Source organism: Sminthopsis crassicaudata, chromosome 2 (genome assembly GCF_048593235.1).
Source record: "Sminthopsis crassicaudata isolate SCR6 chromosome 2, ASM4859323v1, whole genome shotgun sequence".
NCBI lineage: Eukaryota > Metazoa > Chordata > Mammalia > Dasyuromorphia > Dasyuridae > Sminthopsis > Sminthopsis crassicaudata.
In genome coordinates this window covers 307,663,322-307,677,135 of record NC_133618.1, presented here as the reverse complement: position 1 = coordinate 307,677,135, position 13,814 = coordinate 307,663,322, and the positions used below count along the sequence as shown (strand labels likewise).

At 33.0% G+C, this 13,814-nt stretch overlaps 1 protein-coding gene across 26 annotated transcripts in view; it reads left to right on the top strand.

Moving 5' to 3' along the window:
- The window catches only part of NRXN3 (neurexin 3), a 2,041,643-nt gene extending 2,028,441 nt beyond the window's left edge, over window positions 1-13,202 (top strand). For 12 of the 26 annotated variants that reach the window (XM_074289875.1, XM_074289874.1, XM_074289873.1 and 9 more), the window contains one exon: window positions 10,405-13,202. In XM_074289875.1, the coding sequence (XP_074145976.1) occupies window positions 10,405-10,706 (302 nt within the window). In that variant the 3' untranslated portion in view covers window positions 10,707-13,202. Of the gene's footprint in view, window positions 1-1,151; window positions 1,849-9,777 lie in introns of all 26 variants that reach the window. The other 14 variants (XM_074289860.1, XM_074289857.1, XM_074289856.1 and 11 more) reach the window with 3 other exon arrangements.
- Window positions 13,203-13,814: the final 612 nt, after the last annotated feature.

Here is a 13,814-nt window from a genome sequence, read left to right as displayed (position 1 = left end):
TACAGTTAAAAGAAACTAGACTATAACCCATCTGTCAGTCTTAGCCAATTTCTGCTCTTTTATATGTCTATTTATGACGTACATCCAGATTGCACGTCTTTTTTCTTTTTTGTTTTGTTTGTTTTTTTTTGTTTTTGTTTTTTTTTTTTTTTTAAGTAAATCCAAAAACATTTTTTTAAAGAAAAGGCAATATTCATTTTTTTTTTTAATTTTGGTAACACCAAAAATAACAACAACAAAGGGGAATCAATGAGCCAGAAAAACAAAAGAGATGAAAGTGTCCCTTGACTGCTCTGTCTGTTCCTCTTCAATGTATGCATCTGGTTGTTCATCTCTGAAAGTGTGTGGAATATTTTTTTCTTTAAAAAAATCATTCTTTTCTCCCTTCTTGTTTGGGACTCAAGTGCTTTTTGTATTATGATTATTCTTATATCTATCTATCTATCTATCTATCTATATATATATATATCAATGTGTTTATTTTCAATTGTTAGATATCTATCTTTAGATTTGGTTTTGTCCAAAATCTGAGAACAACAACAAAAAATTATGAATTGTTTTCTGCAATTTTTTCCCACTTCCTCTTCAAATGTGGAGCAACTTCAACTGCAGTATCCTCACATCCATATTAGAATGATTATTCATTATTTTTGCAAAAGGGGTAAGGGAGGGAGGAAGGGGACATTGAATATATTTATTCACTAAGCTTGACTGGTAGCTTCTCAACTGGAGCAACCAGAGATGCAGGATTTGAGGCTTTCTAGTTTTAATTTTTCACTTGGTCATTATTAATATATCCTCCATCCTCAAGATCTCAAGATGGAGAAGGTCTGTGTGGCTGCTGGTGAAGTTGTTCTAATATGAATGCCTAAGATTAGTTTTCTTGTTTTTGTTTTTAATCTTTTGATCATAATTATTAGTATTATTATTTTATGTATTTTTGCTATTTTTAGTAGAAAAAAGTTAAACTGTTTTTATCATTTGAGAATCTTTAATGAAACTGTAATGATTTTTGGGGGTAACTTGCATGTTGAAGAAGTTGCAGCTTAGGGTTTGTGAGACTGTCAATGTTAGAGTTCTGTTCTTTATTTTTGGTGATGGGCATGTATAGGCTCATTTGTTTTTGTATATTGCCCATCCCTTCCTTACAGCCAGAAGCTCTAATGCAGCTAGATCACTTCGTACCGCCCTTACATGGACATGGCGACTCACTTACACATTTACTCCTATCATCTTCATCTCCTGTGTAGTACACTCATAGATACGACCCTCCCCTTTAGGCATCTTTTCTTCCCATAACCCCCTCCTCCTTTCTTTAGCATTGTTAAAATTTATGTGCTGTCATCCATTCCTTAAACAAGTGAATAAAAATCTAAAACTTATGTTTCAAAAAGAAAATGTTTAAAATATATATATATATCTAAGCAAAAATGCAAAAATTCATTCAAAAACTTTAAAGATTTTTTTTTCAAAACAAGCGCAAATTATAAATTTAAATGTATAGGATTTTAAAAAATCATTGCAATCTGAAATATCTTAAATGAAAAATTGACACCAAAAAACAAAACAAAACCCCAAAGTAAAAATTTGTTTCAAGTGCAGATTTTTTTTTTCTTTTCATGTTATGTGGTGTGGATGTATGTGTTGTTGCCTCCCTGTATCATCCTCTGTCGTAAATAATTATTATATTTCAAAAATTAAACATTTTGCTAAAAAGTTTTTAAGAAATGACAACAAAAAAGCAAGTTACAAGAATGTGGCAATTCTACTTGTCCAAGAACATTCTTACACAACTTTCTTTTGTAAATTTTTCTTTCATGCCAAAAAACATGCGGGCAATTTGTTGATGTAAGTTGACTATGAATTAATGTGGTATGCTACTTTTCTGTTTTTTTTTCACAATTATTTTTCTATACTTTGAAATGAATTTTTTCAGTTTGATTTTTTTTTCCTCCAAAGCATAGTTTATTTGAATTTTATTTTCATCCCTTTTCCCTGGTAAAGTGAATGACTTTTTTATTAGTGTTATTTGCTTCCCTTACCCCCTAGCTCTGTTGGCTCTGAGTGTTATTTTCTATTATGTTATTTTAAAATTATATTGTTTGCTTAATTTGAGTCTTTTAATTTAATGTTTGCTGCTATACTTTGTGTTGAATTGCTTCTTTTAAAAATGCAAATTTAAAAATGTAAATTACTCTTGGTCAGAATGGGTGGGTTTCTTTCTTTCCAATAAAAAGTCAGCCTCCCAGTCTATTTCATTCTCCTATCAATTTCTGAGCCTCAGAAAAAGTTAGTCTTCTTAGAGGATGTTGATATTTATGGCTGCATATGGGGGAAAATGAGTAAAATTGCCTCTAATAATTATCAGTCAATGAAACCATTTCTCCATTTTCTCTATCATATGTTTATTTAATTTCTTTGGAAGAACTTTTAAGGAAATCATTCCACTACTGCCTTTACTAAGCATTGGTCATAAAGGTACTCTCAAATGATTATGGGTGAATTTAGGTTTCTCTGATACAGTAGTACTTTCATGACTTTGTCAGTACTACTTATTTGCAAAACCAATCTGAGACCCAGATGACTTCAAAGAATGTAATCTTATGTGAACTCAGTGTATCAAGAGAATTTTTTAATTAATTATTTTTCTCAAGAATTGAACCTGGGAATCCTTGAGCATAATCTTAATTCCTTTATGAAGGAGCATCAGGTAAGATAACATTCTTTTCCAGTTATCGGTATGTTAAAGGTTTCAAGTAAAAAAATTCCAAGTACTCTTTTTTTGGTGGCCCTCTTAGGTTAACTAAGTAGATTATCTGTCCTGCGTTACTGACTGTTTAAGAAGAAGTAAAAAATATATAGATAACACAGTTAACTTTCCTTGATTAAAACAATTTCATTTTTTTGACTATTTTTAGTATATTTATTTAATCAAAACCATCTTACCAAGAATTTCAATAAAATGGAATTCTGGATACTGGCAAAATATCAGTTTTAACCCATGAATTGGGTAACATGAAGTTGTTTTTTTCCCCTCTGATTCTTGTTTGCCACAAAGAAAAGTATTGTGAATTTTTACAGAAAAAAAGCTTCTTAAATGATATCATTTTACCTTTCTAGACTCCTTTTTAGTGTTTTGAATTCCTACTGTGGCTTTCTTTATACTTAAAAAAGATTACTTCAGCGTTTCCATAAGAGAAAAATCTGTTCACTTTGCTACAAAATCCTAGTTATCTACTTTAAGCTACTTGATTATGCCTCATCAATACTTTTATTGTAGTCCTGTATCTTTTAGAACAGTCACAACAAAAGAGATTTGTTATTTTTGTCACTGCCTCATTCATATTAATAAAGTTGGGCTTTGGAGATATAGAGAAAGCAGAAGTTTTAAGTATTTTTGAGTCAGAAAAAGAGAATCATCTCATTAAGTAATACATAATATAGCATTTCCTAAAATATTGCATGGTGTGACATAAACTCATTCAAATAAGCCAATTGTCCTAATCTTCATTCTGAGAATTAGCCTAAGAGATCAAAATTGTAGGTTTTTATTGTCAACCTTTGCTTAGAAGAGAGGGCAAACAAATGCAACAGCTAATTCTTACTTCCTCTCCTGCCCCCCTCACCTAGCCTATTTTCCCAACCAGTCTTTTTTTTAGGTACATTAAGATGAAAAATTATCAGTTCTTTGGACCACTGACCTTTTACTTTTTACTTTTTTTTTTTTTTTTTTTTTTTACTACTATCTCTTTTCTTCTCATTTACTTTAATTCTCTTTGATCACTTTTAATAAGCTCAAGTGGGACAGATAATGGATCATTAGAGGTTTCATATAATTATATGTAGTATGAATATCCCTCTACCTCACAAAGGATGAACTTGTTATGGAATTGTAGATTTTGAATCAGATAAAAATGAATGGATATATCACTGAATATAATGTCTTTATTTTACAGATAAATTAACAAAATCTAGAGAGATTAAATTATTTGCTCAGCTTCACACAGCTAATAATAATAATAATTTGAACACAAGTCTTCTTGATTTTAAATCCTGTGTTCTATCTACCAGTCCTCTGTACCACATTTATTGTCTTCCTAAAACAATTTTTGTTGTGTTTTTGTACCCCAACTCAGTGAGAAAAGGATATTTCCTTCTTTGGCAAGGCAATTCCGCAGAAGGGATATTTATTCCATTGGGCAACATATGAATGAGAGATCAGTGGAAAACAAATATGCATGCATGAAGTGAAATGAAATTGACCTGATAGTTTAGAAAGCAACTGTGCTACAAATATGGTAGAGGGAAGAGAACACAGAGTTGTCACCATCAGAATTTTCAAAATCATTACCTTTCAAGAATCTTTCTTTTCTTTTGAAGTTTAGTGGGATAGCACAAAAATGAACATGTGCTCATTGTTATTTTCCTTCCAGTTGTTAGGTTTGTGGTGACCTCTTCAATTTAACTTCAGTGAGACAATAAACTCAAATTATGAGAAAAACATAAACCTATGATTTTTTGTAGTGGCTGGCCCTCCATTTCTGATTACTGACAAAATTCTCACAATTCGAAGAGTTCTATTAAATTTTTAACACACTATGTTTTACAATGGCAGAGAGCCCTTTTCTGGATATCAGTCCTAGAGGCATGAATTATATATCTATAAATATACTCATAAAGCAAAAATCAGGGCAACCTTCAAGGCTAAAATAGAACCTTTTATATCCCCAATGATCTTTAGAGTTTAAAGAAAAGCACAAACCTGACAAAAAAGCATATATGCCAGATTTAAAATGCTAACAAAAAAAATACATACAGTTCTTGTTTGGGGCACAAGAGAAATTCTAGGATGCTATAGAAGATTAGTGTTTTGATGGATTATAGATTTGAATCATGGCATCTGCAATCATTTAGTATTTTAAGCTATTTGTTTTATATCTTTCATAAGTCTACCTAGTTCGTTCATCATTGGATCCATATGTGAAAAACAATTATTTTTCCATCACCTGCCACCAGCTTTAATTAGAAAGGAGAAAGAATGGATAAGAAGGAAGAAAATATCATATATATATAGAGAGAAATCCTTGTGTATCTTCAACAATGAACTAAGGAATTATTAGAGTAGGAGGCAACAGGAAAGAGGGCCCTTGATAACCTAATGATTTAAGCTACTGTGAACATTCATCATTTTTGTCAAATAGAAACTAAATGCTATCAAACATACTATATTTATAGCCATGTCCCACTTAATGTTATTCTATCTCTAAACATGTTATATTTCTAACCATACTAGAAATGAAACTTCTGCCTCAATTTCCATCTCAAATAACCACCATCAACTTTTAATGTGATTTCCTTTAAATCTCTTTTTCTCTAACATTAAACTCTCAATGTAAGAGATCTATGAAGGCTTTTATTTGACTTAATTCAATGGATTTTTTTTAAAAAAACATGGAATATTAATGAAACTTTGAAGATACAAAGGCAAAAAAAAATTCCTTGTGGTCAAGGAGATTATATCATACTAATTAATTCATTTCCTAATTTAAAATCCAAGAGAGTTAATTCTTAATTATTGAACATGGGGGCATAATTTTTATCTTTATTAGAGTTACAAGGAATAAACAAAATTACAACCAAAATTTGAAGGCAATATTGATGGCATCTATTGTTTAAAAACTAAAGTAACATGTTACGTTCAGTAGATAATAATACAGATCACTACTTTTAGGAAACAAAACAAACCTTCAGTTTAGCATTGTGGTAAATTGACATTCTTTTACTTTAATTCTTTTAAACCAAAAATTAGTGACCATTTCTTAGAGTGAAAAAAGATCCAGAACTTAGCACAAGGTGCTTAACAGACTAGGATATGAGAAGGGAATAGTTAATGACACTGTAAGTGTAATATGTGGATTAAAGGAATGGAATGGAACTTTCTCAGTATTATAGATATAAATTAAAAATACACTTTGAAATCATTGAATGGACTATAAGGGAAAAAATAGCCAACAAACTTATAATTCCAATTGAATATCATAGATTATAGAATAATATTCTCTATTATGGACATAATAGTGAATTATATCATGGATATTTTAATTTTAATCTCACTTAAAGAGACATCAGCAATGCAGTGAAAACACACATACATACAGATTTACACCCTCCTTTGGAATTTCTATTCAATATTAAACAGACGGATTACTTTGACTTGCATATTAAAATAGTTTGTTTTCTTCCTAATCCATAAAACTTCTCAGCAAATGATAGACATGCATTCTTGTTTTTTTAATAGCACTGAGAATCACAAATTTTCTATAGAAATATATATTTAATTACAAAAGAAAGCTAATGATTCTGAGTAAAGAGTAGAAACCAAATACATACTATAATCCTTGGCTGTATTAAGGTGGTAGAAAACTAGTCTAGAGGTATGTTAAGTAAAAATTAAAATGATTGGTAAGAAATCATTAAGATATGGCTCCACATAGATTAATCACTTATTCTCTTCTTTCTCTCCTCCCTTTTCTAAGAACAACCCTCTTTTCACCCATCTAACCTCCCAATCTAGCGTTTTTTACCTCTTTATCTACATGGGAAAACAGAAAAGTTCATTCATAGCCTACTTTTCAGAGTAGAGGGTTAGCTTACCTTTAGGGATACAAACTCTATCATTTGTACAAGTAGCAGAAGTGTGTAAATTATGCATCAAAAACTCACAAGCCACATGAATTATATATGTCATCAATGTAAAGAATAACCACTACCCAAAGTGAAGCTTGCCTGAAGTTTGAGCAAATTTGCAAAGCTTGCTCAATAATTTCCAAAGCCTATTTGCTGATTTAGATCCAGAGTTCAGGTTTTGGGTTAAAATGTTATCCTGTGATTCTCAAGGTGGTTCCTGATTAGTGGGAATTGTTATTGCATGGCTGTAGGTCAAGAGATATAAATAAATCATGCAAAAGTCAAGATGCATAGGATTTTCCAAAAATCTTAGTGCCATTTTAAGGTATTATTAATGTAGTTTTACATTTAGCCCTCACACCAGATCTATGAAGTAAGTAGGTATTATAAACATAATTGCCTCCATTTGTATAATTGTTCCCCTTAAATTCATATGATACAAGTCAAGGCCTTCAAATAATTCTTAGTATGTTTATACAAGAGGATGCATGTAGCTAAATAAGGTAAATAAGAAGATAAAGGATTGAGGAGAAAAAAATGTATACACTAAAGACCCATAGAGTTAAATAGCTTCCTATGATTACACTATTTCTGATTCTCAGAAGATGGATTCTAACACAGATCTCTTCTGATTCCAAATCCATCACGCATTCTATTAAATTATGCCACCCTGAATCTGCTGGGATGACCCAATATCTATCAAAGAATTCAAAGCTAAATACAAAACCCACAGCTTGATGAGAGCATATAGGAATGCCCTTCCTTGAAATCTCTAAAGTCTGTTCAATTCCGTTCTGTTGGCAGAGGGGGTATCTTGAATATTGGGATGGAGTTAAAAAGTTAGTTTCCAGTTCTATACATTCCTTATAATTCTAATTTGAAGATTAGGCTCTCCAAGAAGATACCTCTAAAAGTGAGCTGGATCATTTTTGAGTGATTCTCAGAATGTCTGGCCTGAGTTGACATCTTCTCTACTAAAAACATATGAACCAGGGGCCAGAGTTTGCCTCACCTAAAATTATGCTGGGTTACTGGGTACTAGTAATTATATAATTTAATTGCCATTTAAATTGACTAGCTTTCATATCATGGCAATTAGATTTCCTCTTTTGGGATGCAGGACATCAATTTACCCCTTGATTTTTATTCTCTAGGGCACAGTGAAGAGCAGAGACTGGTGCATGCGTACCACCAGCAAGTCCAATCAAAATGACCACAATGTAGATTTGAAATTTTGAAAGAATTTCCTGAATTGAATTATTAAGATCCTAATGTGTAATGGAAAAAAAATACTTCCTGAACAAGAAGTTTACAAGAAGATACTGGAATGAATGGGTTATAGAGATGCAAAAGGATTCACAGTTTATATGAGCTGTATACCTATCTGTTAAGCTTAAATGTACTTTAGTAAGTACATTTATAAGGAGAAAAATTGGATTCCTTTCTAAAAAGGCAAAAAAAAAAAAAACTGTCTTTAAATTTAAGGTAGAAGGAAAATAACAACCAATGCATATTTATTATCTTCCTATTGTGTGTAAAACTCTATTATTTAAAATACTTTTCTTTCACATTCTAAAATCCTCAGTTTCCAATAGACCCCAAATGAAATGCATTAGGTATTTTTTAAAGAATGAAAAATACAATAAATCACTTACCCAGAATGGTAAGCAAAGAAGAGTGTATATTTATCTATCAAAAGCAGAAAGTGTTGCTATTTGATAGCTGATTTCTGGAATTTGAAGGGAAAAAATTTACATGATACAAATTAGGGCCTTCAATTATTTCCAAGTATATCTATGCAAGAGGATGCATTTAATTAAATAAAGTAAATTAGAAGATAAAATGCCTAAGAGAGGATAATGTATATATATATATATATATATATATATATATATATATATATATATATATATATATATATACACACACACACTTTTTTTTTTTTTGAGGCTGGGGTTAAGTGACTTGCCCAGGGTCACACAGCTAGGAAGTGTTAAGTGTCTGAGACAACATTTGAACTCGGGTCCTCCTGAATTCAGGGCTGGTGCTCTATCCACTGCACCACCTAGCTGCCCCAGAAAATGTATATATTAAAGAACCATTCTATGCATGATTCTAATAACCATTATGTATTAGGAACATAGCCTCAGACAACAGTGGAAAAGCACATGTTATATTGGACAAAGGACTATTTTAGGCTTGGATCATTTCCTGGCTAGTCTCAGTTCTGTTATTTACTAGCCATGACTTTGTACAGGAGGCAATGTGGTACAGTGGAAAGAACTGAGAATTTGGAGTAAGAGGATCTGAGGCAGAAACCTAGCTCTATCACTTACAATTTAAGTAACCTTGTTACTTCAGCTCTCTGAGCCTTGATTTCCTCATCTGTTAAATGAGTTGAACAAGATAACCTTGGAGATCCATTTGATTTCTAACCTATGATCCTGAGTTCCTTCTCTAGGTTGAGCCTTACTTTCTTCATCTATGAAATGGGGCTAATAATCCTGGCCTGTTTATCTTACAGGATTGTCATGTTGTTCAAATAGCATTTTGTATATGACCACATTTTGTAAATTGTAAGGCAATTTCCAGCTATAGGGTAGTATTGTCATCTTTGCAATATTAAAGGGGGGGAGAAAAAAGTAAGGAAAAAGAATTTTAAAAAGGAAGCAAAAAACTTCAAAAAAATTTAATAGATGATATAGCCACCTAAGAGAACTTTTTGGAAAAACTGACATCTTTAAGATCTGCAAATCCTGTTGATCTCCAGCAGATGTTCATAAGACTGTACTTGATCACGGTTCCATCTCATCTATACATAGAAATGTACTTTTGAATTCCAAATAGTTGTTTGAGAGTATCTTCAAAGGCTATCTTCTCTTTTCCCCAAGGCATTTCAAGTTAATGTTTTCAAGAGGCTTTTGGAGGCTATAAAAATGCTTGAGATGACTTAATATGCTCAGGGGAAGGATCAGTGACATTTCTTTATACCGTAGATGCCACCCATTTAGGCTAAATTCACTGACAGTAAGGATGTACTATATTTGCCAATGTACTAACTCTTTGTTTTTGTTTTTCTTTCCATCTCAGGAGGTGAATTAGTTATCCCTCTACTTGTAGAAGACCCTTTAAATCCCCCTCCTATTGCTACTCGTGCACCTTTCATTACACTCCCCCCTACCTTTCGCCCCCTCCTCACCATTATTGAGACCACCAAAGATTCCCTGTCCATGACCTCTGAGGCGGGGTTACCTTGCTTGTCGGACCAAGGCAGCGATGGTTGTGATGATGATGGCTTGGTGATATCTGGGTATGGCTCAGGGGAAACCTTTGACTCTAACCTGCCCCCTACTGATGATGAAGATTTTTACACCACCTTCTCCTTGGTAACAGATAAGAGTCTTTCCACTTCAGTCTTCGAAGGTGGCTACAAAGCACATGCGCCCAAGTGGGAATCCAAGAACTTTAGACCTAACAAAGTCTCCGAAACTGGTAGGACTACTACTACCACATCTTTGTCCCCTGAGCTGATCCGCTCCACGGCTTCCTCCTCGTCTGGGATGGTGCCCAAATTGCCAGCAGGCAAAATGAATAACCGTGAGCTCAAACCCCAGCCTGATATAGTGTTGCTTCCGTTGCCCACTGCCTATGAGCTAGACAGCACAAAGCTGAAGAGCCCACTAATTACTTCCCCCATGTTCCGTAATGTGCCCACAGCAAACCCCACAGAGCCAGGAATCAGACGGGTTCCGGGGGCCTCAGAGGTGATCCGGGAGTCGAGCAGTACAACAGGAATGGTCGTCGGCATTGTGGCTGCTGCCGCCCTCTGCATCTTGATCCTCCTGTATGCCATGTACAAGTACAGGAACAGGGACGAGGGGTCCTATCAGGTGGATGAGACGCGGAACTACATCAGCAACTCTGCCCAGAGCAACGGCATGCTCGTCAAGGAGAAGCAGCAAAGCTCAAAGAGTGGCCACAAGAAACAGAAAAACAAGGACAAAGAGTATTATGTGTAAAATTTAAAAAATAAAAATAAAAAAGAATTAAAAACAGAATTATTTATATATAAATATATAAATACTTAAAAAAAAAACACACAAGATTTAACAGCTATAAGAACTGTTATACCTATAATGAGATTGGGAGCTACAGTTGGTGGGAAAAAAACAATACACACAAAGATATATATGTATATATATATATATTTATTTTCAGACATGGCTGTTATGTATCAGTCATGACCTGGAGACAGAGAAGTCTGCCCTACTGTATCATAAAGCATACTTAGCGCTCTGGAGCAGACAGATAGCTCCACCACTTTAGCTGGACATTGAAATTTCCATCTCTTTTGTGGACCTTTGGACAAAAGGTAGAAGATTTCATGGCTTACTTGTTTCATAACTCCAAGTGAGTCCCTAATGATGTTTGTGACCCTTGACTGTATCAATGATTTTTCAGTTTTATTATTTTAAAAAAAAGGAGAAAAAAAAAAAAAAACCAACAACAACAACAGCAAACTGATCTGGCCCCAGCCAGTATGTGTGTAACTATTCGAGATCTGAGGGGAAAAAAGTGGCTTTTGGGTTTTTTTGTTTATTTTTTGAGACTGGACATGAGTTGACAAGAAAAAATTTCAGAAAAAAAAGTGAGAGACTATTGCCATATATGAACTCAAAAACTATACATGGTGTTCACTCTACATATCAGGTTGTGGTGTGTCTAAAACCAATCAATTGTTTGTTTTCAGTGAGAAGCTTTGCTGGAAATACAGCAAATGTATGAAATGGTGATGATGTGAGGTATAAAGCAGGTACCCTAGGATCTGACTCCAGTATTTGCAGACCAAACTCTTTGAACAGCCGGGTTTAGGTCTGGTTTCATCAGGGCTATTGGCTTTATTGACAATACTGTTCAAATGCATTAGCACAGTCAAATTGTGGTAAAGGGGGAAAAGGTCAGATGTTGGGAGCTGAAATAACCCACAAACTAAAATGAGCCTTTCCTGGGGAAGTGGGGGGGAGGGAGCCTGGTTCCATGAATGATTGCAATGCATGCAAAAATAAAAAGAAAAGAAAAATTCTAAAAAAAAAAATCAATTAATCAAAACAGACAATATGGGAGTTCAACTTGTGACAGAATAACAAAAGGTCACACAAGCCAAACACATCATGAAAGAGTACAAAATGCATAGTTTTTTTTTCCAACATAATGTTTTTCATATGTAATTTTAATTTTGTAGCTTGACACAAATAACTCTGTCCTTCCATTTGCCCATTCTCCCCACCCTCTCTTTTATAAAAATAAATGAATGAATGAATGAATAAAGCTGCTGTGACACACACAAAGGAATTTAATAGTATAATATATATATATAAATATATATACAGATATATTTCTCATGGTATGTTTGATGGGACGACTGGAATGGAAAATCTGTTAAGTCTTTAAGTAGAATGAGAATGTTGTTTTAAAAAGAAAATAACAAAACAACAAAAAAGTAAACCTTAAAAATGTGAAGATGGTGTGAGTTTTAGTTTTGTCACAGTCACCTGTGTCAAAAGAAAAAAAAAATCTCAGATTCTGTTTACATCTTTCTGCTAATTTTTTTTTGCTTGTGTAATTTCTTAGATTAGACACTTATGTACATACTGCTTTACAGTTTAATTGTTCTTTTTGTTTCTATCTGTTTCTTAATTTTGTTTTTTGTTTTTTGAAAGGGGGTAACAATGTATAGAAAAATAAAATTGGTTATGTGGCCATGGCTATTGCATACAAAAAGCAAGATAACACAAATACAACAACACACAATGACAAAAACAAAATGAAGACTGGGATATCAGAAATATAAATTTTCTTTGTGTACAGATGAAAACCAATCAGCTGTTTAGATTTAGAAATCTATTCTTGCTGGTGTTTGTAAGTTGCATGAATATTTGACTTTGAAGAAATATCCAGGAACAACAATAAAAAAAAGTATTCTAAAATGAAGATAGCTTTCTCTAATATATATGGAAAGAGGTGTTTTCCTGGTTATCTGATCCTTTCGATGTAAGTGTTTGGGAATTCTTTTGGATTTTTTTTTTGTTTAAGATTTTTAAAAGAAAGGTTAAAAATGTATGAAAGCACAGTTTTAAGCAACTTAAATGGCCCAACCTATATGAAATTGATTATATCTCGATGTCTGTAAAAGATTGCTGTTCTTGGAGTCTTGGTGTCTTGTGAAATGATTTTCCTGCTTTCTTTTCCATTTTTTTTTTCCTTTTTGAGTAAACAATATCTTTGTTCTGTTCATTTTTGTGTAAGTTTCTATTTGGACAATTTTTTTGGAAACATGTGCATCCTGTATGTGGGCTTTTACCATATCCCTGTTTTATGGACAGAACCTTAAGGAATTTCTTTTATGTTCTTGTGATGTTACTGCTTTATTTTTCTTTTTTCTTTTCCTCCTTTCTTTTTTTCATATTTGCATTTTTGTTCAAGGATATGCTTAGCAATAAAATGTTCTTCCCAAAGCCCTGGAAGTGAATGTATTTTTATTTCAAAAAATTAAATGGGGGAAGGGGGAGAAGAACTTGAAAAACGGGGAAGGATGAAAGCTGAACAAATGTTCAAAAGTACTCATGAACATGATGCCAAATAATCTAATCAGTCACTAGCTACTTACATAAATTTACTAAAAGCAGATTAATTATGGTGAAAAATAATTATCCATCAGTTGAAGCATTGCAGTCTAGACAGCTAGATGTCAGAGTAGTAGAAGGAAGAGTAAGCATTTCATTATAAATACAGAAGGGAAAAGTTATAATTCCAGAATAGCTTCTCGAAGAATATGAAAAAAGCATGAATGCTGTTTAATGAACAGAGAAGATACCCAGCTCCTGTTAAACAATATAAAGTCTTTCTAGGTATGAGGAATGATGCACTTAACTATATTATTGGGAAGCAGAGTTTTCTGGTTAATTAAGAGAACTGAAGTGATTAACACACTATGATTCTATTTTATCTTGAGGAATCTTAGGAAATGGTATCCCTCAACCATCCATGGATGAGAAAGGTTTAAAGAATCATATTACAGTGTTCCTAGAAAAAGCAACTTGAATTCAAATCTAGTCTTTGCCATGTGT